Source organism: Cherax quadricarinatus, chromosome 27, assembly GCF_038502225.1.
Source record: "Cherax quadricarinatus isolate ZL_2023a chromosome 27, ASM3850222v1, whole genome shotgun sequence".
Classification (NCBI taxonomy): domain Eukaryota; kingdom Metazoa; phylum Arthropoda; class Malacostraca; order Decapoda; family Parastacidae; genus Cherax; species Cherax quadricarinatus.
Genome location: NC_091318.1, coordinates 35,639,322 through 35,667,303, shown reverse-complemented (window position 1 = coordinate 35,667,303; position 27,982 = coordinate 35,639,322). Strand labels below are relative to the sequence as shown.

Sequence of the window (27,982 nt, the reverse complement as noted above, 5' to 3'; positions counted from 1 at the left end):
TGATCAAATAATGGAGCTTGGGAATATGATAGTAGGTAGTACTATAAAATAAATGAGCTTTGGAATATAATGCAAAATTGTGAACTTGTTCTACTTTAGCACCTGAGAATAGCACCTTGATTATTTTAACAATTGTGAATGTATAAGCTAGGGTAGTTATATAAAGCTAAAATAAAGGAGAAAATATATAAGGGACTAAAATTAAGTAATGGTAAACAAAGTTAAATGGACAGATGGTCACTATGAAATAATATTGGTTTAGGAGTAAGATCTGATTTGTAATATTAGATAAATTGAGCAGTTTATTGCACAATAAAAGTAAAAAAAAATGAGGTAGTTGGTACTAGCTAGCAAAAGATAGTTTTGGTACTTGCAAAAAAGTAATTGGAATATACACTAATTGAATATACAATGTAAAGTGACTAAAAAAACAAGTAGTGATAAACAAAATTAAATGGACAGGTAAGAAAAAATGAATATTATTAATTTGGAGTAAGATTTGACTTTTAATTTAAAATTATGAGCAATTAATAGCAGTAAGAAAGTTATAGAGTATTGGAGGTAGTTGGCATTAGCTAGTGATGAAAAATAATAAAAATAATAATGTACAATATGATAGTAACGTACACTATATGCACCACACGTATATATGTATTAAGGGCACTTATTTAATCTGTTACAGAAATGTCAGCTTTTCTAAGGAAGGTAGAGAAATCATGTTCGTTTGAGATGGTATATTGTTGTCCTGTTGATGTTTTCCTTACTAGTATTTTCCCATCTCGCGTGAAACACTGATGTATTTTGTTTTCCTGTTTAAGTTTTCTCAGCCTGAACAGAAGGTTTTGACGTTTTTTTGTTAGACACTCATTTATGTACACTCCATTTTTCATTGTAATTGCTGATTTAATTAGGTCCTTTCTTTTATCGTATGAATGAAGTCGGATCATTATACTGTGTTTACTTCCTGGTTTTCCTAACAAACGTGTTTCTTTGATTTCATTGTTTTGCACGATGACTTGTACGTGGTTCTGTATTATCCTGATAGCAGTTTCTTTGCACTGTGCTTGTGTTATGTCACTAGGAATGTGTGGACTGTTTATTATAACTGCATCAGACAACTTATCTTGTTCAGTTTTGTCGTCTTGGAAATCAAGGTATTCATTTAGTCGAGTGTGCATGTTCAGATTCCAGTCCTTGATTGCTTCTTCAACCTTCATATTTATTGTTGTTATTTGTTCAGTGTGACTGGCTATAGCTGCTTTTAGAGTATTTTCTGTATCAACACTTCCCGATGTAATCTTCTCTTCAAGGTTTTGGATCTTATTCTCGAGGTTGGTTATCTTGGAATCTCGTCGCTCGAGTGCTGCTTTGATATCTTTGATTTCATTTTCTAGAGCAACGATGTAGTCCTTGATATTGTCAGGAATAATCGTACCTGAGTTATCATGGATGAATCCTTTGAAGGGAGTGGAGTTGGAGGGGGAGTCAGCCATGTTTGTTGTTGTTGTTGTTGTTCCTTGGGTGGCGGCGGAGAGAGGGGTTGATGATACACTGGCGTCCTGCTGGGTAGACAAGTTGAGTTCTAGGGTCCTTGCTGTTATTCTTTTATTACTGGTGTTGTGTCTTCTGCGATATCCTTTCATAGTATCACTGAAGTAGATACTGTGTAGCAATGGAGGAGAAGGCTTGTTTTCTCGGAGCTTGGGTTAAGTGGTTGTCTGGCAGCGGAGGCAGTGTTTGGGTTAGCAGGGCTGTCTTCCTTAGATCTTCTAATTTTGTCAAGATTTGGGTTACATTCTTAGTATTCTTGGGTCATGTTGTGGTCTACGTGGGTTCATGTAGTTGAACTTTCACTTAGGCCATCACAAGTTTTGATGGGCGATGTTTTTTTGAGAAAGAAGAGCTGGTAGGATACCGTTGCTGCCGCTGCCGCTGCCGCTTACACTGCAACTATGCAACTATGTCTCCGGCACTGAGTGTTCTAGTGATTTTATGTTTTCCAGAATGGCTGTGTATGATTTGCTCATTTGTCCATGTTGTTTCTTCTCAGAGACGTGTCCCAGAAGGTTGCCAACAATAAAACAAGATCCTTAGGTTGTCATCTATAGACTGGATGAAAATAAATGTAACCTGATATGTGTGCAACTGATACATCATTGTCTTCTCCTGTTCTGAGTGATCGTTTTTCAGCTCTTTTCAGTTCAGTATTGGTGTACCCGGGCCTGCAAGTAAGTTGATACTGAAAATGGTTTATATCCATGGCTTCTTCATTGCCTTTTAAACCTGAGTTTTTGTGGGAGATGTCCAAGCTGACTGAATTTGATAAAATTTTCTGCAATTGTCCTGTAGCCACTTTTTCTGTCTTCTCACCTGGACTGTACAGAACATGAGTGGTTCTGTTTGATCTTCATAGCAAATCATGCACCTCTTCCAGTTGCTCAGAGCTGGAGTTTAGGCCATTAATTCAATTCAAGTTTATTCTCTATAATGGTTACAATGTGGGGTTTACAGGTTTTGGGTATTTTGTGGTATACATGTTATAAAATACTAATCACAGAGGGGGGGCCACTAGGGCACCTAGCACGGCTAGGCATTTCGAGCAGACTTAGATTAAATCTTAACATTAAATCCTTACAGATTATAGTATTAAGGCTAAGTGACTACATCATAATTTGTGAGTTTAGCAATGTGAATGCTTTTGTTTTGGCACAATATAAGGTGTCTATATTTGAGTATCATAGGCAAACTTATGACTAGTTAGGATTTATTATTTTAAGATTAAGATTAGTATTTCTGGGTTTATAGTCAGTGTTTGAGTGAGAAATTTTGAACCACCAGGTGGTTATCATGTAGTTAGTTGTCGGGGTGGATCAGGGAGATAAGATGTTTTCTAACTGTAGTTTTGAAAGTGATGAATGTGTCTGCAGTTCTAGAATTTTCAGGTAGGGTGTTCCAGATTTTAGGTCCTTTGAAATACATTGAATTTTTGTAAAGGTTTAGTCGAACACGGGGAAGGTCATAGAGATGTTTGTCTTGTGTTATGCCTGTGGATCCTGTCACAACTATCAAGAAAGCGTTTTAGGCCAAGGTTAATATTGGAATTTAAGGTCCTGTAGATATAGATTACACAGTAGTAAGTGTGGATGTTCTGAACAGGGAGTAAGTTTAGATCTATGAAGAGTGGGGGGGTGTGTTGCCAGGGATGGGATTTAGTGATTATTCTTACTGCAGCTTTTTGTTGGGTTATTATTGGCTTTAGGTGTGTTGCTGCAGTTGAACCCCAAGCACAGATAGCATAGGTGAGGTATGGATATATAAGTGAATGGTATAGTGTGAGACGGGCAGTTTGCGGCACGTAGTATCGTATCTTGGAGAGGATCCCCACCGTTTTTGATACTTTTTTGGTTATGTGTTGGATATGGGTGCTGAAATTTAGGTTGTTGTCGAGGTATAGGCCAAGGAATTTGCCCTCATTATGTCTGGCAATTTGAGTGTTGTCAATCTTAATGTTAAGTTGCACAACACTTGCTCCGCTACAAAACATAATATAGTAGGTTTTGCCAGTGTTAAGTGTAAGTTTATCGGCTGTCATCCAAGTCGATATTTTGAGCAGCTCCTCGTTAACAATGGTGTTGAGGGTGGCAAGATTAGGGTGGGAGATGACATAAGTCGTGTCATCAGCAAAGAGAATGGGTTTCAGGTGTTGGGATATGTTTGGAAGATCATTGATGTAAATGACGAAGAGCAGGGGTCCAAGGACACTTCCCTGCGGAACTCCAGTATCAAGTGGCCGTATTGATGAGGCTGTGTCTTTAATGGTGACATACTGATACCTATTAGAAAGGTAGGATTTAAAATATGCAAGCACATGGCCTCTTATACCAAAGTGGTCAAGTTTGTGGAGTAGGATGCCGTGGTCTACTGTGTCAAACGCTTTTCTTAGATCAATAAAAATTCCTAGCAGATATTCCTTATTTTCCAATGCTGTGTAAAGCAGGTCTAGCATTTTTATAATTGCATCATTAGTGCTTTTATTTTTCCTGAATCCAAATTGGCAGGGGTTGAGTATGTTTTGTGATGTTATAAATGAATATACAGTGGACCCTCGCCTAACGATGGCATCGCATAATGTTAAATCCGTCTAGCGATACATTTTAACGCAAAAATTTTGCCTCGCCTAGCGCTAAAAAACTCGCTCAACGCGATTCGTCTGAGATGCACCCACGTGCGGCCTGAGCCAGCCTCACTTGTTCCGTGGGTGGCAGTGTTTACAAGCCAGCCTCCGCGGTCACATCCAAGCATACAATCGGAACATTTCATATTATCACAGCGTTTTTAGTGATTTCACCTGCAAAATAAGTGACCATGGGCCCCAAGAAAGCTTCTAGTGCCAACCCTGTGGTAAAAAGGGTGAGAAATACTATCGTACCACAGTCAGCTGCTGCTGCACCACCATCAGCTGTTGCTGGACCAGTCAGCTGTTGCTGCACCACAGCTGCTGCTGCACCACAGTCAGCTGCTGCTGCACCACAGTCAGCTGCTGCTGCACCTCAGTCAGCTGTTGCTGCACTACAGTCAGCTGCTGCTGCAACACAGCTGCTGCTGCACCACAGTCAGCTGTTGCTGTTGCTGCACTACCATCAGCTGTATTACTTGAAGATGTGGAGAGTGCATTGTTGGTATGGCTTAACATGAAACAATTACTGAGAAACGATTAACCCCAGAGGGTTAGCCACCCAGGATAACCCTAGAAAGTCAGTGCATCATCGAGGACTGTCTAACTTATTCCCATAGGGGTCCTTAATCTTGTCCCCCAGGATGCGACCAACAACAATTGACTAACACCCAGGTGAACAGGAAAAAATGCCTGTAACTAGTGCTCATATTGGTGAGGTTAGTGGGGAGGATGTGGAAAAGTTGGTGGAGGAGGACAATGATGAACTAACCACTGATGAGCTGCTAGATCATCTTGAACAGCAAGAGGCCAGACCTGAGGAAACTGCTTCGGAGGAGGGGAGAGAGAAATTGAAGAAGTTGCCTACTTCAAAGATTAAGGAAATGTGTGCAATGTGGCTTGAAGTACAAAGCTTTTTTGATGAAAATCACCCTGACACAGCTATTGAAAGCCGTGCTGGTGACTATTACACTAACAATGTTGTGAACCACTTTAGGAAAGTCATAAAGGAACGAGAGGTACAGGCCTCTATGGACAGATATATTGTGCGACAGAGGTCCAGTGACTCTCAAGCAGGTCCTAGCGGCATTAAAAGAAGAAGGGAAGTAACCCCGGAAAAGGACTTGACACCTCAAGTCCTAATGGAAGGGGATTCCCCTTTTAAACACTAAGACCATCCACACTCTCCCCTCCTCCCATCCCATCAGTCATCATCAGATCTTCAATAAAGGTAAGTGTCATGTATTGTACATCTCTTCTTCAGTTTGTGTGTATTAAAATTAATATTTCATGTGGTAAAAAAATTTTTTTTTCATGCTTTGGGGTGTCTTGCACGGATTAATTTGATTTCCATTATTTCTTATGGGGAAAGTTAATTCGCCTAATGATAATTTCGCCTAACGTTGAGCTCTCAGGAACGGATTAATATCATTAGGCGAGAGTTCACTGTAGTCTCCTGTGCACTAGTTTCTCGAAGGTTTTGGATAGCATTGGTAAGTTTGATATTGGCCTATAGTTGTTTACGTCTGTAGGGTCACCACCTTTATGTATTGGTGTAACCCTTGCTCTCTTGAGTAGTGTCGGGAAAGTGCTAGTTTCTAGTGACTTGTTAAAAAGTAATGTACTAGCATGCGAAAGGACATGGGCCGCTCGCTGTACAATAATGGTGGGACGTGAGACAGATTCCCCGAGTTATTTTTAAGTGACTTGATGATCGCAGTGACTTCCGTGGGCTCAGTTGGTACAAGATAGAAGGAATTTGGGAAATTCCCATCTAGGTAGTCCCCGGCACGGGCATTGGTATGTGGGATTTTACTGGCGAGATTAGATCCTATGTTTGAGAAGAAGTCATTTATCTTGTTAGCTGTATCAGTGGGATGCAGTGGTGTTTCATGACGTTTACTTAGAACAATATTCTTGTTTTTTTTCAGTTTGTGGGTCCCCAGAATCTGGGAAAGTGTTTTCCAGGTATTTTTTATATCTCCTCTTGTGTCAGTGAATCTGCTGGAGTAGTACAGTAGATCGACGTTGAAATCCGTAGTGCTCCAAAAGTAGATCTATGTTTTTTTACATATTTTCAAATATAACAAAAAAAAGTAGATAAAGTTTTTTTACACATTTTCAAATGTAAAAAAAAAAAAAAGATGATGTACATTTTTTTACATACTTTCAAATGTCGAAAAAACGTATATATACGTTAGGACCGTTTAAGGGTTAAAGAACCAAGGTGATTGATGTAAACCACTTTGATGCTCTGGGCATGATATATGAACCCTACTATGTTTAATTAAAATGCAGCAACTATTCATCAGCTTTCAACACCATTAGTCTGGAAACTATCTCCATTAGAATCCATTAGCAGATTCTTTTTGGTGACACCAAAATGATGCAGCATATGTAACTCATAGTAATTATACTACTATTCAGCATTATACCTACAAGCCCTTTCACTACTCTCCACCTCCAAGAACAACACAATACTAAAAATGATCAAAACAACTGTTTATCACTAGTCACCCACCACTAGATACCCAATCAGTGTCCCGTGCATTTACAACAGTTATGCTTCCAAAGATAACTCATTACTTAATGTTGCGACCTCAGAGAAAGGCTGTCATAATTACTGTATATATATTGGTTTTTTGTCTAATATTATATTGCTGATATCTATCTTTAATAGCTAAAATGAAATATCATGGTTTATATTATTATTTGACTTACATTGTTAGCTTATGTACTTAGGTAGGACAACTTGCTGCAGCCACAGCAAGCAAGGCTGCTCCTATATCTTGCCACCCCCTGGGCCTATCTGAACTCCAGTGATGGCCAAATTGCAAGTACTGCTGCAACAACATGCAAGGAACCTATAGTGACAGGAAAACTGATGGTGACGACAACGAAATGGACTAAATATGACAAAAGAGGGACTGGCATTCAAGTACCAGACCTGCTGCCAGACGTGAACCAGACATGAGACGTTTTCCACTACAATGAAATAATTGACCTCCACATCAACTGCACCAGTGTTCAACGGGAAGACAACAGAGCAGAAAACCTGATCAACAAAACTCCTAGGAAATGACAGGTCTGTAGGACTTTTTTTCCCTCAGAGCCAAACGAGGGAAAAAATTGAGCATTTAAACATGGCTGATCGGCATCCAACCACCAGCTACTGCCAGACGTACAACTAGCGAAGTGAAATTCTCATCTTTACTGACGTTCATCTGTACTGACAGTAGTATTATATCACCTGTACCAGTGCTAACGAGAGGGAAACACAGGAGTCATCGTTAAATCAAAAGTACAAAACTCCAAGGTTATAGGATGGTTATCCCTCAGTGCCAGTCGTGGGAAAGAAGTGAATAGTTAAACAGCCAAGGTTAATGTTTTAGCAGCTGACCTATATTCAGCTGACCAGTGTACAGTGAGAGAATCATAGGAGAAAACGCCAAATATATCTATAAACTCAAGGAAAGTCAGGTTGTAGGTGGTGCTTACTTCCCTCAGTGTTTTAAAAATGGCTGAGTCAGAAGTTAATAGGTGAAACCAGACTGTGAAGTGCGGCAGGAAGGGGAGTGTGTAATAAGAAGTCAACTGAAAGGGGTGTGTGAAGTTAAGGGAAAAGTGAGCAGTGAAGAGGGTTTTGAAGAAAAAAATTTACTAGTAATTCATTGGTGATTGCTAAAGCAGATACTACTAGGGTGTTCTAGGTGACTGGAAAAGAGAAATAAATATTATTGTATATGAGTAAAAGAGTGAAGAGTGAAAAATGGCAGGCATTAGGGGGGTACAGGCTGCCATAATTATATTTATCTTTCTTCTTCAATTCCATGAAGAAAGAAATCAGTTATGGGGGCTGGAAAAGGTGAATGGAGTAACAGCGCCCTGGACAGTAAAAGCCCAACAGTTGCCATCCTACCAGAAAAGTAAATATCACTATCGCCATAAGGTATGGCAACACCGCATACCCAAACAAAAACAGTGGCACACAGCTCTTATTGTAGCGCTCTTAAGTGGTGATATCCAAATTAATCCAGGACCTCAAACTATTGTGCAGAGGCAAAACAGACAGATAAATGACGGTGATAATGACGGTCTAGTAGCTAAGAATGATAACCTTAACTCCATATGTAATGCATACATAGGTCAATGTGAGACAATACAGCCATTATTATCTCAAACACTACCAAACAGGTGCATACACTGTACTAAAGTATGCATGAAAAACAGAAAAGGCACCTTATGTAAAATGTGAAAGGGGTGGGTGCATGATGGATGTATGTACAATTATAGTAACGGTGCCAGAATTCACTTTATGTGTAACAAATGCACTTTGGCACAGTTACCCTTTAGCAATGATGACATTGATTTACCTAATTTTAATACAAATGACCCATTGCCATATATTGATGATTATAATTGTTTTATGAAAACAGGCCTTCACTTTATTCATGTCAACGCAAGATCACTTCTTCCTAAATTGGAAAAGATTAGGATTTTAGCTAACAAAATTAGGGCGGCAGTTATAACCATCTCTGAATCCTGGTTGGATGAGACGGTGACTGACGACGAGGTCAGAATAGAAGGTTACAATATAAAACGCTTAGATAGGAACAGAAAGGGTGGTGGAGTATGTGCCTCCATTAGAAATGACTTAGCTTACAACCCAAGACCTGATTTAAATAACAATAAACTGGAGATTCTATGGTTTGAAGTGCTGCTTCCCAAGGCCAAACCCATCTTAGTAGGAACTAGTTACCGCCCTCCCACCCAGGACCAGTTCTTAGAAGACTTTTCCAGAGTCTTGTCCGGAGTTGAAAACAATTGCGAGACAATAATACGGGGCGACTTCAATATCTGTTTTCAGCAGCAAAATAACAGGCTATGCAAAAGGTATAAGCAAATTCTAGGTTTAAATAGTTACACTCAACTAATTAATACACTAACCCATATCACACAGTTCTCAGCCACCATAATTGACCACATACTTTGTAACCGCTCTGAGAACATTAGTCAGCCAGCGTCATTACCACAGGCCTTAGTGATCATTTCATCATTTACTGCACTAGGAAAATCACTAGGGATAGGATAGGCCTACACAGGACAATAAAAATGAGGTCAACTAGAAACTACAGTAAAGAAACACTGGTAAATAGGCTACACAATTGTGACTGGACAGAGATAACAAGTTACACGGACATAAATGATGCCTGGGAAAAATTCAAAACAATGTTCACTACCATCCTTGATAATATTGCACCAGTTAAAGAGGTTAGGATTAAACGAAGAACTGAACCCTGGATGACTACTGAGATATTAGATAATATGAAATTCAGAGACCAGCTGCTAAAAAGATTTAAAACAAACAGACAGGATATTGCAGCACTAAATTAATTCCAAAGGGTAAGGAACAGAGTGCAGAGACTTATAAAAGGAGCAAAGGCAAAGCACTATTGCTCAAAAATTGAAGAGTATAAGTATAACCCCAGAAAGCTCTAGCAACAACTAAAACAGTTGGGGTATAGCTATAAGCCAATAGATAGGTCTAATTTAGTACTCATTATCGATAACAAGGTATGCCACGAAACATCTAAGGTGGCAAATTGCTTTAATTCCTACTACACATCTGTTGCATCAACACTAGTAAGTAAACTACCAGCTGCATCAAATACCTTTAACACAGACTCTGATAAGTTTCAAACATACTATACCAATAAAGGGGTAACCCCAAACAGTTGTCAACTAGTAAGTGTATCTCATGACTTTATTCAAAAAGAACTAAGCAGGTTAAACCCAACTATGAGCACTGGCCCAGATAACATCCCGTCTAAGTTCCTAAAAGATGGTGCTTCTGAACTGTCAATCCCTATTTTTTTTTTTATTAACACACTGGCCGATTCCCACCAAGGCAGGGTGGCCCGAAAAAAAAAAAACTTTCACCATCATTCACTCCATCACTGTCTTGCCAGAAGGGTGCTTTACACTACAGTTTTTAAACTGCAACATTAACACCCCTCCTTCAGAGTGCAGGCACTGTACTTCCCATCTCCAGGACTCAAGTCCAGCCTGCCGGTTTCCCTGAAACCCTTCATAAATGTTACTTTGCTCACACTCCAACAGCATGTCAAGTATTAAAAACTATTTGTCTCCATTCACTCTTATCAAACACGCTCACGCATGCCAGCTGGAAGTCCAAGCCCCTCGCACACAAAACCTCCTTTACCCCCTCCCTCCAACCTTTCCTAGGCCGAGCCCTACCCCGCCTTCCTTCCACTACAGACTGATACATTCTTGAAGTCATTCTGTTTCGCTCCATTCTCTCTACATGTCCGAACCACCTCAACAACCCTTCCTCAGCCCTCTGGACAACAGTTTTGGTAATCCCGCACCTCCTCCTAACTTCCAAACTACGAATTCTCTGCATTATATTCACACCACACATTGCCCTCAGACATGACATCTCCACTGCCTCCAGCCTTCTCCTCGCTGCAACATTCATCACCCATGCTTCACACCCATATAAGAGAGTTGGTAAAACTATACTTTCATACATTCCCCTCTTTGTCTCCAAGGACAAAGTTCTTTGTCTCCACAGACTCCTAAGTGCACTGCTCACTTTCATAGACCCATCCGCTGACACGTCCACTCCCAAATTTCTGAATACATTCACCTCCTCCATACTCTCTCCCTCCAATCTGATATCCAATCTTTCATCACCTAATCTTTTTGTTATCCTCATAACCTTACTATTGTTCACATAATAAATCTATCAATCACCACTAATACCGTACCGGATGGGTTCAAGGAGGCCAGAGTTACTCCTATCTTCAAGAAAAATAGTAGGTCTGATGTAAGCAACTATAGGCCTGTTAGTATACTCAGTATAATATCCAAAATTCTAGAGAGGGCGATGTACTCTCAAGTAGTTAAGTACCTTAATGACAACAACATTCTCCATAGCTATCAATCGGGCTTTAGAAGATCTTACTCAACCAACACCTCCCTAATTAATCTGATTGATTGGATTACCTGAGAATTGAAATGTCAAAGGGGAACCTCATAGGCATGGTAACCTTAGACCTGCAAAAGGCCATCGATACTGGCAGCCACAATATATTATGTAAGAAACTTCAAGCTATCAGTATAGGTTCTGTAGACTGGTTTAAGTCCTACCTTAGCAACAGGAGACAAATTGTCAAAATCAACAAAACGGAATCAGAACCCATGCCGATAGCATGTGGAGTTCCTCAAGGTAGTATGGGTCCCTTATTATTCTTATGTTATGTCAATGACATGCCTATCAGTGTCAAGTGCAAACTCCTACTGTATGCAGATGACAGTGCTCTAATGTTTTAACACTGGAACTGGAGTCCTGCAGCAAATGGTTAGTAGACAACAAACTATCATTACACCTCGGGAAAACTGAAGCCATTCTCTTTGGCACGAAACATAAACTGAGAAGGGTAAATAATTTTAATATCCAGTGTAATGGGGAGCCCATCACTTTGGTTTCATCAGTAAAATATGTGGGAATCCCCTTTGACCCATGCATGTCAGGAGAATTGATAGGGAACAGTGTAGTAAAGAAAGCGAATGCCAGACTGAAGTTCCTGTATAGACAAGCACAGTGTCTACCTACTGAGGCTCACAGGACCCTATGTCTAGCCCCTATACAATGCCATATGGATTACGCTTGCTCTTCATGGTACTCTGCCTTGATAAAAAAACTGAAAGATAGACTGCAAATCATCCAGAACAAAATTGTAAGATTCATCCTGGGGCTGGGACCAAGAGAGCATGTAGGCCAGAATGAATTACAGCAGTTGGATATGCTGAATGTTGAAGACAGAGTAAAACAACTGAAGCTAAATCATGTTTATAAAATTGCTCACAAACAGTGTCCAGAATATCTTGCTGTCAATTTTGTCAAGGTTGGGAACCAAAGCAATCATAGTACTAGGGGAAGAGAGCACAACTTTGTAGTACCCACAGTCATTCGCCAGGCTTCAAACACCTTTTATTGTACAGTAATAAAGGAATAGAACAGACTGCCTGCACATGTCAAAGCCAGTCATAGCATGAACCTGTTCAAGAAGAGTGCCAAAAGGTGTCTGATGAATGTAGCTACAGAAAGGGAGGGGAATGATTTTCTATTTTTTAGCTAACATATGTGTAAATTTTACCTTATTCCTAGTAATGACCCTCGTATTGTAGATAGTCTTAATGACCCTCGTATTGTAGATAGTCTTAATGACCCTCGTGTAGTAGATAGTCTTTTTAGCATGATAATAAGATGTTATTTTCATTATAGAATAATAAGAAAATATTATAACCTTTATATTATAATAATAAGGTAAAAGGACCCCAATGGAAATAAGCCACTCTGTCTGACTTTTTTGGGTTATCCTAGGTTCTCTACACATATGTTGCTATGTATGATAATTCTATGTAACTGTATTTGTGTATACCTGAATAAACTTACTTACTTACTAACAACTACACTTCTCATTGTGGATGTTGAAGGAGAGTTCTGATTGGCTGCCAGCACTCTGCAAACTACCTGCTTGCTTATTTTCCAGCTTGTGCCAGGGGTAAGCTGGCATGAGTCATCAGATGTTGAATCTGCTGGCCGTGCCTCTCTCTCTTGCTACTCCTTGTGGAAGAAACAGCTGGGAGAACACTGTTCTTCTCAGCTCGTGTTATTCAGACTCAGTTTTTGGTAGAGTATGTCTCCATTGGTGAGCAGGGACATATATCTTGTAACTCTGTACAACTCCATTCACAGAGCATTATTTAGATGTTACTAGATGTTTGTGTGTCATGAAACACTCTCTATATCTCTGGTCCTGAGTTCAACTCTCAACCTACTTTTGTTTTGGCATCTACGCACTGTCGTAGTTGGGAACTTGTAACTGCTCAACTAAGTTTTAGTAATATGGGAGTTTTATGCCTTTTATTTTTAGGATCTGCTGAAGGTCCACAGGTAAAGTTGTTTTGGTCTCTTTCATTCCTTGACTGATGCTGTACTATACACTGATGCTTTGAGCATTACTACTGTTTGGTGAATGGGTCTTCATACTGTTCAAGCAAGCTGTTTGACAGCCTCAAAGGTCTATAAGTTAGTTTTCTAGAAACATGTTGTCAGTCGTATTATAAGTCTAAGTTGGGCCAATCCGAGCACATACCAATCACTCACAAACGCATACCCTATATACCTATATTACTCTTGTACTTATGAGTACATCTCATTATAGCAGCATACCAGATGGTACAAATTCATAAGAGTAACATAGTGTATGGTATATTATCTGAAGTGCCCATAGCACTATATATACATTAAGTACAGAATAAATATGATATATAAGTATAATAAGCTATACTCCAAGAATTGGGTAGGGGATTATCTCCTTAATTATTCAAATTACATTAAATATTACCACCTAGACAATTTTCTTATTAATGATCTCAACATTTATTTGACTGGTTTGCATTCTTTCAGTTGCAGTCCAAAAGGGTTATTGAGATACCAGGGATACCTGGACTAGAATACTTTGATGAACTGTTATAAAACCAGCAGCATGCTAGATACTAGAGGCAGATCAGTAAGTTGACTTTCTAGTAATCTCTGGAGACCTTCACCTAATAGATGTCGCATTTTGTAACAATTCTGGAACAATTTTGTAACCTTTTGGAAACCTTATAAGCCGAATAAGCTCTCTTTCTAAATGAACTTTTTTCCCGGTAGAGAAGAAGTATAAATTTCCAGTAAATAAAGCTAAAGATTTTCAAAATAGTTACCATTGCTTAGAGGGGCCAATCTGGTGATGATTCTTTATCGAAACCTGTTCACAATACAGTGGACCCCCGCATAACGATGGCATCACATAGCGATTATTCCGCATACCGCTTACTTTAATTGCAAAATTTTTGCCGCGCATACCGATTAAAAACCCGCTCACCGATTTTCGTCCGAGACGCGTCCAATGTGCGCCCTCAGCCAGCCTCACATGTGCCGCCCGTGCCATTGTTTACCAGCCAGCCTCCGCGGTAACATCCAAGCATACACTCGGAATATTTCGTATTATTACAGTGTTTTCGGTGCTGTTTCTGGAAAATAAGTGACCATGGGCCCCAAGAAAGCTTCTAGTGCCAACCCTGTGGTAAAAAGGGTGAGAATTAGTATGGAAATTAAGAAAGATTTTGAAGGGTTTGGGGCTAACCCTGAGAAGCCTATGCCAGTTGTGGAATCCATTGTGCCTACTTCAAAAATTAAGGAAATGTGTGCACAGTGGGTTGAACTGCAAACCTTTATGGATGAAAATCACCCTGACACAGCTGTTGCAAGCCTTGCTGGTGACTATTTCAATGACAATGTTGTGGCCCATTTTAGACAAATCGTAAAGGAACGGGAGGTACAGAGCTCTATGGACAGATTTGTTGTGCAACAGAGGTCCAGTGACTCTCAAGCTGGTCCTAGTGGCATTAAAAGAAGAAGGGAAGTAACCCCGGAAAAGGACTTGCTACCTCAAGTCCTAATGGAAGGGGATTCCCCTTCTAAACAATAAGTTCGACACTCTCCCCTCCTCCCATCCCATCAATCATCACCAGATCTTCAATAAAAGTAAGTGTCATGTAAGTGTTTATGCCTTTTTCAGTTTGTGTGTATTAAAATTAACATTTCATGTGGTAAAAAAATTTTTTTTTCATACTTTTGGGTGTCTTGCACGGATTAATTTTATTTCCATTATTTCTTATGGGGAAAATTCATTCACATAACGATTATTTCGCATAACAATTACCCCTCTTGCACGGATTAAAATCGTTAACTGGGGGTCCACTGTATAACAAGCTAGAAGTGTGGCAAATTTGGTGCTCCTGTCACAAAGTGCGCATTTGTAATGTTATTTTTGGTAATGCAATCCAATTAAAAACTAAAATGGAAAACACTAGAATAAAGAGAATATATGTTCTATATGGGTGTGAAGCATGATGATGAATGGTGCAACAAGAAGGCTGGAGGCAGGGGAGATGTCATGTCTGAGGGCAATGTGTCGTGTGAATATAATGCAGAGAATCCAGTTTGGAGATTAGGAGGAGCAGGCTTACCAAAACTGAGGAGGGGTTATTGAGGTGGTTCTGACATGCAGAGAGGATGGAACAAAATAGAATGACTTTGAGAGTGTATAAATCTGTAGTGGAGGGAAGGCAGCTTAGGGGTCAGTCTTGGAAAGGCTGGAGGAGGGAGTAAAGGAAGTTTTTGTGTGTGAGGGGCTTGGACTTCCAGCAAGCATGTGTAAGTGTGTTAGACAGGAGTGAACGGAGACAAATGGCTTTTAGGACTTGACGTACTGTTGGAGTGTGAGCAGGGTAACATTTACGAAGGGATTCAGGGAAACCGGCAGGCTGGACTCGATTCCTGGAGATGGGAAATACAGTGCCGGAACTCTGAAGGAGGGGTGTTAATGTTGCAGTTTTATAACTGTAGTGTAAGGATGTCTCTGGCAAGACAGTGATGGAGTGAATGATGATGAAAGTTTTTCTTTTTCAGGCCACCCTACCTTGGTGGGAAACAGCCAATGTGTTAATAATAAAAATAATATGTTGTATACAAAATACTTGCCACAAGACTGTATCAAAAACTACATGAAGGAGGATATGGCACTGAATTTTTTTGTTTTTTTTATTCATTTCTATATTTGAATAGGCATTCCTGTCGTATTATCATATAAAAGTTCATTAAGATCTGCCAACACACAAATTAATGAAAAAATATATACTTGGATTTGGCAGGAAGATCTGACCTGGCACTGCCAAAAGTGTGTTTGGCTCTCCCTTCTGATACACAAGTAATCCGCACAAAGGAGAAGGCAGCTTACGACGATGTTTTGGTCCAACTTGGACCATTTACAAAGTCGCTTTGTAAATGGTCCAAGAACCATTTGGACCATTTACAAAGTGACTTTGCAAATGGTTCAAGTCGGACCGACACGTCATCGTAAGCTCCCCTCTACTATGTGCGGGTTATTTGTGTACTCTTCCAGTCACGGTATTGTGTCTGTGTTACTCCCTACTGAAAAAATTTCCCTTATTTTCATCCCCCCAAAATAAAGTTGGAAGATTTTTTAAATTTAGTAAAAATTGGCCCTTTACTCCTCCACAAATGAAAAAAAAAAAAAAGTGCCATTTGCAAAAAAATTTCACGAGTTTGCTAAACATTCACTGTTGAACGCTGGGGAAAATCCTTTTAATCTGTTCATTAATAATGGATGATTTTCAGTAAATGGGTCAATAACTTCTGAGATATCGAGGAAAACCCAGCCCATCATATTACTTGTGAGTATTTTTTTGGGGGAGGGGGTGGAAATCACACTAAGAGTCTTGGCATATGGGAGGAGTATTCTTCTAGAGCTCCCCAGTGATACGCTCTTTTTCTATAGTATTAGTGGACCAGAGAAAGTGTAAAATTATAATCATTTAGGTATAACTGCTTTAGCACTTGGCTGACGAACTCTCCTCTGTATTTGGATGTTTGTATTATGTTTGTATGGTATTTACTGTATGATTCATATAATTTTGGAAGATATGTGATATATATAAATAAATACAACTGTCTATAATAGCATAAAAAAAGAATATTTTATTGTGCCATGAAAGAAGCTGCTAAACTAGTGATCAGTAGATATTGAAAAAGGGAAGAAGAAATTAAGTTGAGGAGTGAAAGTATCAAAGAAAGTAAAAGTGGGAAAATGGCAGGTGGGAGAGGGGTGAGGGTTGCCATAATCATGTTTATATTTATTCTGCAATTCACTGCAGAAGGAAATCGTTCATGGAGGTTGGAAAAGGTGACTGGAGTAATGGCACCCTTGACAATGAAAGCCCCACAGTTGCCATCCCGTCAACAATGAAAGTGTCACTATGGCTGCAATGTACGGCAACACTGCACCTAAACAAGCAAAACAGTGGTGCACTGCACTAATTGTAGTACTGTTATGTGGTGATACTCAAACTAATCCAGGACCCCAAACTAATGTACAGGTGCAAACAAGACAAATAAGGTGCCTTTGTGTTCACTGTGGTAAAGGTGTGGGCAGCCACAGTCGAGCTATTATCTGTGGTGTGAGGAATGCGTCCACGTGAGATGCTCAGACAGAATAAGTGATGAAGAATATGATGCATGCTTAGGTCAACATGAGGCCACAGAGCCATGGGGGCATTGATCCCCAGAACTCCCTGCAGGTTGAGTCCACTTATTGTTCAGATAGCATGCTGTAGAAAACAGCTGAGGCCTGATAATGTTATGCCAGTGTGCTACTTATGTTAGTTAAACATATGAAGACAGTCAACAGCATCCCAACAAGGCTGTTTGCTTATTTTATGATATAAGGAGCACTCAGGAAAAAGGTAGGATTCATGCCCATGGCAAACTAGTCCTAAATCTGGCTAGACGGTGCTCTCACTAGTGTTCTATGCTGGCTAAAAAAGCTTCTTCCAATTAGGTTTATTTCTGTACAACAGAGAGGTTAGCATGGGCCTTTAAATGACCATAAATACAAGTTTGTATGGACAAAGATCTCACTCCACCCACATGGCTGGAATGAGATCTAGCTGAAATCCCTTCAAACCTATTATCAAAGACATGAGAATCGTCATGACATGATTGTAAAAAATACTCAGGGAATGAGTTAGGTTCAAACCCCTTCTAAGCACTGGTGAGAGCAATAGTCTGTGAGATTTAGGAATAGTTTGTCATGGGTATAAACCAAGCCAGCTCCCTAAGTTTTTTACAACAATTATATTTTACAAATTTCACAAGTTATTAACAATGACTTTGCTGGACTTGAGCTAGATCTCACCTCCACTATGTGGGAGTAAGAGTCATGATCATAGTTTGACCCCTGCTAACCTCTCTAGTGTATAGAAAAATACCTAGTTAAAGGATTCTTATCAGCCTGCGTGGACTATCAGAGTGAACAATGACTAGCTAGTTTTAGACCTGGCTCAGATCCTGCCCATTTCAGTTTACCATACCTTTATTACTTTTTTCATAAATCCTTTACTAGTGTTCTTATCATATTTACTGTTAATATATTAACAAAATAGTGGGTGGGTTGTATCTCATAATATCACTACACACACCAGGTTAGCTTCTCCAACAAATTTATATTTTCCTTTAAAAACACTCACCTAAAAATAAGCATTTCCTGTTATTGATTGCAAGAGTAACCTCACTAGCAATTTCAGGTGATTCCATGGGAGGGAAAGGATCATTTGTAAGTACACAATAAGCATTGTGTTTTTGGTCTTAGCCCTTTTGGGCTCTCAGCTCTACTGCAGTGTTCCTTTTTCTTTTCCTCATACTATTACTATTGCCACCCTTCTCTCCCCTTTCTATCTCTTGTGGCACAAACTACTCCACCATCTACTTCTACTACTACTACTTCTTCCACCACCAGCATTACCACTACCACTACTTCTCTTTCCTCCTCTCTTTCTCCTGTCCCTGTCCTCCGCACCTATGTATACTGCTTCACTCAGTCTCTTCTGTCAATGTGACTTGTGAATGGTCCAAGACGGATCGAAACGTCATCAAAAGCTTTTCTCTCTCCTACGTACGGGTTATTTGTATATTGTTCCAGTTACAGTTTTGTGCCTTTTTGTTCTCTATGAGTACTGAACATCTAATTAAGCCAGATCACATTAGAAAAAATATTTCATTGTAAAAGAAGTGATGTGGTAAAACAAGATCGAAAGAAAGTAAAAGAAGGTGGCTGACTTCATACATGGATTTAAAACATTAGCAGATTAAAACTTATTAAGCAAGCCCAGGAACTGAAGCATAATGCATATGTACATTATCTTTTACTATACACCTTGTTTGCCCTCCATTTACAACAACCTAGTTTGCTGTCTTATAAAAAGTTTCTGGGGTCATCACACTTGTGGCCAGGTCTCAGACTAGGCTAATCAATTGGAAAGGAAATATTAGATGAATAAGAGGTCAAGAAACACTGCTAACCATGGCACCTCAAGTACGAGGTCAGTACAGAGATAATGATGCAGCATGCAGCCAGGCACACTCACCTGTATGGATGAAGAAGACATTTCCCTCATTGACCTGAGCTTGGGTGAACGCTGACACAGGGTGGGTAATGTTTGATGAAATCGCCAGGTATCCAGTGTCTGGGGTGGTTACGGTGATGCTCAAATTCTCTGGAGGTGTGTCTAGGTCAAACACAGCTGTGGAGAAGACCATGCTGTTGATTTACTTGTACATATGTAATATTTAGGTATACAAGAAAGGTATTATCCTATGATGATATTATATGTTGCTTTAATATTTACTCTAAGACTTCGTTTATATTAGCTTTCACTACACACACACACACACACGCACACCTGGAACGGAACAAGAGTATAAACACCAACCAGCACAGATTTATGGAAGGCAAATCCTGTGTCACAAACCTACTGGACTGCAAGAAGGCCTTCGACACAGTTCCTCACAGGAGATTGGTGCAGAAGCTAGAGGATCAGGTGCGTATCACAGGAAGGGCGCTGCAATGGATCAGAGAATACCTGACAGGGAGGCAACAATGAGTCATGGTACGTGATGAGGTATCACAGTGGGCACCTGTGACGAGTGGGGTCCCACAGGGGCCGGTCCTAGGACGAGCACTATTTCTGGTATATGTCAATGACATGATAGAAGGGTTAGACTCAGAAGTGTCCCTGTTCGCAGATGATATTAAGTTAATGAGGAGAATTAAATTAAATGAGGATCAGGTAGGACTTCAAAGATACCTGAACAGGCTGGACACCTGGTCCAACAACTGACTTCTCGAATTCAACCCCACGAAATGCAAAGTCATGAAGGTCGGGGAAGGGCAAAGAAGACCACAGACAGAGTATAGGCTAGGTGGCCAAAGACTGCAAACCTCGCTCAAGGAGAAAGATCTTCAGGTGAGTATAACACCGAGCACGTCTCTGGAAGCACACATCAACCAGATAACTGCTGCAGCATATGGGCACCTAACAAACCTGAGAATAGCATTCTGATACCTTAGTAAGGAATCGTTCAAGACACTGTACACCATGTATGTCAGGCCCATATTGGAGTATGCAGCACCTGTTTGGCACCCACACTTGATCAAGCACGTCAAGAAATTATAGAAAGTGCAAAGGTTTGTGACAAGGTTAGTTCCAGAGCTAAGGGGAATGTTCCACAAAGAAAGGTTAAGGAAAATCAGCCTAACGACACTGGAGGACAGGAGGATTAGGGGAGACATAACAACATACAAAATACTGTGTGGAATAGACAAGGTGAACAGAGACAGGATGTTCCAGAGAGGGGATACAGAAACTAAGGGCCACTCTTGGAAGTTGAAGACCCAGATGAGTCAAAGGGATGTTAGGAAGTATTTCTTCAGTCATAGAGTAGTCAGGAAGTGGAATAGCCTAGCAAGTGAGGTAGTGAAGGCAGGAACCATACATAGCTTTAAGATGAGGTATGATAAAGCTCATAGAGCAGGGAGAGAGAGGACCTAGTAGCACTCAGTGAAGAGGCAGGGCCAGGAGCTGAGTCTCGACCCCTGCAGCCAGAATTAGGTGAGTACATACACAAACACACACACAGAGTTAAGGCCAGGTAATCAGGCTGAGGAAGGAAGGTGGAGAGTTCACAAGAAATGACCAAGAGGTATGTGAGGAGCTCAACATGAGATTTAAAGAGGTATTTACAGTGGAGACAAGAAGGACTCCAGCAATTCAGAATAGGGAGGCACACCAACAAGTGCTGGATGAGATAACCGAGGAGGAGGTGAAAAAGCTGCTATGTGAACTTGATACCTCAAAGGGCGGTGCGACCAGACAACATCTCTCCATGGGTCCTTAGAGAGGGAGCAGAGATGCTGTGTGTGCCACTAACAAAAATCTTTAACACATCCATTGAAACTGGGCAACTACCTGAGGTATGGAAGATGGCAAATGAAGTCCCAATTTATAAGAAAGGAGACAGACACGAGGCATTAAACTACAGACCTGTGTCACTGACGTGTGTAGTATGCAGAGTCATGGAGAAGATCATCAGGCGGAGAGTGGTGGGGCACATAGAAAGACACAAGCTTATAAATGACAACCAGCATGGTTTCATGGAAGGAAAATCCTGTGTCACAAACCTACTGGAGTTTTATGACAAGGTAACAGTAATAAGACACTAGGGAGAGGGGTGGAAAGACTGCATTTTCTTGGACTGCAAAAAGGCCTTTGACACAGTTCCTAACAAGATGTTAATGTAAAAGCTACAGGATCAGGCACGCATAACAGGAAAGACACTCCAATGGGTCAGAGAATGTCTGACAGGGAAGCAACAACCAGTCATGGTATGTGACGAGGTGTCAGAGTGGGCGCCTGTGATGAGCGGGGTTCCACAGGGGTCAATACTAGGACCTGTGCTGTTTTTGCTATATCTGAATGACATAATGAAAGGGATAGAATCAGAAGTGTCCCTGTCTGCAGATGATGTGAAGTTAATGAGGAGAATTAAATCAGTCGAGGATCAGGCAGGACTACACAGAGACCTGGACAGGCTACAAGCCTGGTCCAGCAACTGGCTCCTTGAATTTAACCCCGCCAAATGCAAAGTCATGAACATCGAGAAGGGCAAAGAAAACTGCAGACAGAGTATAGTCTAGGTGACCAAAGACTGCAAACCTCACTCAAGGAAAAAGATCTTGCAGTGAGTATAATATCAAGCACATCTCCTGAGGCACACATCAATCAGATAACTGCTGCAGCATATGGGCATCTGGCAAACCTAAGAATAGCATTCCGAAACCTCAGTAAGTAATCATTCAAGACCCTGTACACCATATACGTCAGGCCCTTATTGGAGTATGCATCACCAGTTTGGAATCCACACCTTGTTAAACATGTCAAGAAATTAAAGTAAGTGCAAAGGTTTGCAACAAGAACAGTTCTAGAGTTAAGGGATTGTCCTACAAAGGAAGGTTAAGGAAAATTGGCCTGACTACACTGAAGGACAGGAGGGTCAGAGGAGACATGATAATGACATATAAAATACTGCGAGGAACTGACAAAGTGGACAAAGACAAGATGTTCCAGAAATGGGACACAGAAACAAAGAGTCACAATTGGAAGTTGAAGACTCCCATGAGTCAAAGGGATGTTAAGAAGTATTTTTTCAGTCGCAGAGTTGTCTGGAAGTGGAATAGCCTAGAAAGTGACATAGTGGAGGCAGGAACCATACATAGTTTTAAGACAAGGTTTGATGAAGCTCATGGAGCAGGGAGAGAGAGGACCTAGTGGCAATCAGTGAAGAGGTAGGGCCAGGAGCTATCACTCGACCCCTGCAACCACAAATAGATGAGTACAAATAGGTGAATACACACATACATACACACTAACACACACACACACACACACACACACACACAGCAAATGTAGTTCCCATTTTCAAAAAAGGAGACAGAAAAGAGGCACTAAACTATAGACCTGTGTCATTGACGTGTATAGTATGCAAAATTATGGAGAAGATTATCAGGAGGAGAGTGGTGGAGCACCTGGAACGGAACAGGAGTATAAATGCCAACCAGCACGGATTCACGGAAGGCAAATCCTGTGTCACAAACCTTCTGGAGTTTTATGATAAAATAACAGAAGTAAGACAAGAGAGAGAGGGGTGGGTTGATTGCATCTTCTTGGACTGCAAGAAGGCCTTTGACACAGTTCCTCACAAGAGATTAGTGCAGAAGCTAGAGCATCAGGCGCATATAACAGGAAGGGCACTGCAATGGATCAGAGAATACCTGACAGGGAGGCAACAACGAGTCATGGTACGTAATGACGTATCACAGTGGGCACCTGTGACGAGCGGGGTCCCACAGGGGTCGGTCTTAGGACCAGTGCTATTTTTGGTATATGTGAACGACATGACGGAAGGGTTAGACTCAGAAGTGTCCCTGTTTGCAGATGATGTGAAGTTAATGAGGAGAATTAAATCTGATGAGGACCAGGCAGGACTTCAAAGAGACCTGGACAGACTGGACACCTGGTCCAGCAAATGGCTTCTCGAATTTAATCCTGCCAAATGCAAAGTCATGAAGATAGGGGAAGGGCACAGAAGACCGCAGACAGAGTATAGGCTAGGTGGACAAAGACTGCAAACCTCACTCAAGGAGAAAGATCTTGGGGTGAGTATAACACCGAGCATGTCTCCGGAAGCACACATCAATCAGATAACTGCTGCAGCATATGGGCGCCTGGCAAACCTGAGAACAGCATTCCGATACCTTAGCAAGGAATCATTCAAGACACTGTACACCGTGTATGTCAGGCCCATACTGGAGTATGCAGCACCTGTTTGGAACCCGCACTTGATAAAGCACGTCAAGAAACTAGAGAAAGTACAAAGGTTTGCAACAAGGTTAGTTCCAGAGCTAAGGGGAATGTCCTATGAAGAAAGATTAAGGGAAATCGGCCTGACCACACTGGAGGACAGGAGGGTCAGGGGAGACATGATAACGACATATAAAATACTGCGTGGAATAGACAAGGTGGACAAGGACAGGATGTTCCAGGGAGGGGACACAGAAACAAGAGGCCACAATTGGAAGTTGAAGACACAATGAGTCAGAGAGATAGTAGGAAGTATTTCTTCAGTCATAGAGTTGTAAGGCAGTGGAATAGCCTAGAAAATGACGTAGTGGAGGCAGGAACCATACACAGTTTTACACACACACACACACACACACACACACACACACACACACACACACACCAGGAGCTGAGTCTCGACCCCTGCAACCACAATTAGGTGAGTACACAGGCCTAGTGTCTAATCGACATGTGCCTAGGACAAAATGGTAACTAACTAACTAACTAACACACACACAGCAACAAGAAAAACCAAGGGACAGGAGGAGGAAGCTGCAAAGGAAGATTGGGCAGCAGAGCTCATAAAAAGGGATCATGAATGGGAAAAGAAACTAGAAGAACTTAGCATGAGAATGGAAGAGAGGATAGATCTGGAAAGCAGGAAGTGGGAGGCGCATGTCAAAGCAGCAGAGGCTAGGATACAGAGTTTAGAAGAGGAACTGAAAAATCTGAAACAGCCTAAAGAACTAAAGAACATTTTGGGATTGACAACAGTGACTGCTACCTCAGTCACAAATAAGGGGACAGTAGGGAAAGAAGGGGCACAACTGCATGGAGAATCTCTATCAGAGGAGACTGTAGTAAATGAAAGAGCTAAGCTTTATGTGGAGGCCCTAACAGACAACAACAGAGCCCAAGGAAAACCGAGAAGGGAAAATGACAGGCCACTGAGCCCAAGTACATTAGCCAGTGAAACTGAAGAAAGGAAAGCTGCAGTGGAGGAAACCAAATTAAATGAGGGGATACACAGGGATATGCAGTGGGAGAATGAAAGGGTGAGGTTAGTCTTTGTGTATGGGCTCCAGGAAGTTGAAGGGGAAACATATGAAGCAAGAAAACAAGGGGAAAAAAAGCAATTGAAAGCATCATGAAAGCAATAGGAGAAGACATGACCCAGCTGGAAAATTTTCGGAGAATAGGGGGGTTTGTAAAAAAAAGAACGCGGCCAGTGAAAGTGACCTTCAAGGCAGAAGCGACTCGGACCAGGATCCTGCAGGAGAAAGCACGATTAAGGGACATGCCGGCATACAGGAAGGTGCATCTCGACTGCGACAGAACACAAGAAGAAAGGCAGAAACTGAGAGAGATGGTACAAAGGTGAAAGGAGGAAAGAGAGGGGATGGAGAAGACAGACAGGAGATCCCAGACCCAGGAAGAAGATCAAATACAGCCTCCCTCACAACTTCCTATAGAAGCCTCCCAACCAGGTCAACCCCAGTGCAACCAAACACTCTAAATCAAAACACCCATGCCACATCCAATGCCCCCACCCACTACATTACAAACTCCACCCCCACAGCAACAACCCATAGTTCCTTACCAGGTCTCCCACTTCCCCAACCCCAATATACCTCCCAGACCACAGTCTTAGAAAAGAAGTTGAGGGTGTGGTATACAAATGCAGATGGAATAACAAACAAGTATGAGGAGTGGCACAAAAGAATCAAGGAGACATCCCCAGACATAATAGCACTCACAGAAACAAAACTCACCAGAATAATAACAGATTCATTCTTTCCATCCGGATATCAAATCCTCAGGAAAGACAGAGGGAGGAGATGGGGAGGAGGAGTTGCACTGCTCATTAAAAACCAGTGGGGTTTTGAGAAAATGGAAGGAATGGATGGCACGGGCGAAAGGGACTACTTAGTAGGAACAGTCCAGTCTGAGGGACATAAGGTGATAATTGCAGTAATGTACAACCCACCACAGAACTGCAGGAGGCCAAGAGAAGAATACGATGAGAGCAACAGAGCAATGATCGACACACTACCCGAGGTGGCCAGGAGACCACACATGGGGGGAGCAAAGTTACTAGTTATGGGTGATTTCAATCACAAGGAGATTGACTGGGAAAACCTGGAGCCCCATGTGGGTCCCAAAACATGGAGAGCCAAGATGATGGATGTGGTACTGGAAAACCTCATGCATCAACATGTTAGAGACACTACCAGAGAGAGAGGAGAGGATGAACCAGCAAGACTGGACCTTGTATTCACCTTGAGTAGTTCGGACATCGAGTGTATCATGTATGAAAGGCCCCTGGGAGCTAGTGATCATGTGGTTCTGTGCTTCGACTACATAGTTGAGCTCCAATTGGAGAGAGTAGCAGGAATAGGCTGGGAAAAACCAGACTACAAAAGGGGGAACTACTCAGGCATGAGGAACTTCCTTCAAGACATTCAGTGGGAGAGGGAACTGACAGGAAAACCAGTACAAGAAATGATGGACTATGTGGCAACAAAATGCAAGGAGGCAGAGGAGAGGTTTGTTCCCAAGGGAAACAGAAATAATGGGAAGAACAGAACGAGTCCTTGGTTCACCCAAAGGTGTAGGGAGGCAAAAACTAGGTGTACTAGAGAATGGAAAAGGTATGGAAGACAGAGAACTCAGGAAAATAAAGAAATTAGCCGAAGAGCCAGAAACGAATATGCACAGATAAGAAGGGAGGCTCAGAGACAATATGAAAATGACATAGCATCAAAAGTAAAGACTGACCCGAAGCTGTTGTACAGCCACATCAGGAGGAAAACAACAGTCAAGGACCAGGTAATCAGACTGAGGAAGGGTGATGGGGAATTCACAAGAAACGACCAAGAGGTATGTCAGGAGCTCAACACAAGATTTAAAGAGGTATTTACAGTGGAAACCAGTAGGACTCCAGGAAATCAGAACAGGGGGGCACACCAGCAAGTGCTGGATGAGGTACATATAACCAAGGAGGAGGTGAAGAAGCTGCTATGCAAACTTGACACCTCAAAGGCGGTGGGACCAGACAACATCTCTCCATGGGTCCTCAAAGAGGGAGCAGAGATATTGTGTGAGCCATTAACAAAGATCTTCAACACATCATTTGAAACTGGGCAACTCCCCGAGGTATGGAAAATGGCAAATGTAGTCCCAATTTTTAAAAAGGGAGACAGACATGAGGCACTAAACTACAGACCTGTATCACTAACATGTATAGTATGCAAGGTCATGGAGAGGATCATTCATCAGGAGGAGAGTGGTGGAGCACCTGGAAAGACACAAGTGTATAATTGACAACCAGCATGGTTTCAGGGAAGGAAAACCCTGTGTCACAAACCTACTAGAGTTTTATGACAAGGTGACAGAAGTAAGACAAGAGAGAGAGGGGTGGATCGACTGCATATTTTTGGACTGCAGGAAGGCCTTCGACACAGTTCCTCACAAGAGGTTACTGCAAAAGCTAGAGGATCAGGCACACATAACAGGAAAGGCACTGCAATGGATCAGAGAATACCTGACAGGGAGGCAACAACGAGTCATGGTACGCAATGAGGTGTCAGAGTGGGTGCCTGTGACAAGCTGGGTTCCACAGGGGTCAGTCCTAGGACCTGTGCTGTTCTTGGTATATGTGAACGACATAACGGAAGGGATAGACTCAGAAGTGTCCTTGTTTGCAGATGATGTGAAGTTAATGAGAAGAATCAAATCGGATGAGGATCAGGCAGGACTACAATGAGACCTGGACAGGCTACAAGCCTGGTCCAGCAACTGGCTCCTTGAATTTAAACCTGCCAAATGCAAAGTCATGAAGATTGGGGAAGGGCAAAGAAGACCGCAGACACAATATAGTTTAGATGGCCAAACACTGCAAACCTCACTCAAGGAAAAAGATCTGGGGTTGAGTATAACACCGAGCATATCTCCTGAGGCGCACATCAATCAGATAACTGCTGCAGCATATGGGCGCCTGGCAAACCTACGGATAGCATTCCGATACCTCAGTAAGGATTCGTTTAAGACTCTGTATACCATTTACGTCAGGCCCATACTGGAGTATGCAGCACAGGTTTGGAATCCACACCTAGTCAAGCACGTCAAGAAATTAGAGAAAGTGCAAAGGTTTGCAACAAGACTAGTCCCAGAGCTACGGGGATTGTCCTACGAAGAAAGGTTGAGGGAAATCGGCCTGACAACACTGGAGGACAGGAGGGTCAGGGGAGACATGATAATGACATATAAAATACTGCACAGAATAGACAAGGTGGACAAAGACAGGATGTTCTTCAGTCACAGAGTAGTCAGGCCGTGGAATAGCCTAGAAAGTGACGTAGTGGAGGCGGGAACCATACATAGTTTTAAGACGAGGTATGATAGAGCTCATGGGGC

At 41.6% G+C, this 27,982-nt stretch overlaps 1 protein-coding gene across 1 annotated transcript in view; it reads right to left on the bottom strand.

Moving 5' to 3' along the window:
• Window positions 1–27,982, bottom strand: part of LOC128690996 (chondroitin sulfate proteoglycan 4) — a 380,847-nt gene that overhangs the window by 26,604 nt on the left and 326,261 nt on the right. Inside the window, exon 22 of the mRNA XM_070089260.1 lies at window positions 19,256–19,411. Coding sequence (XP_069945361.1) covers window positions 19,256–19,411 — 156 coding nt within the window. The remainder of the gene's footprint in view (window positions 1–19,255; window positions 19,412–27,982) is intronic.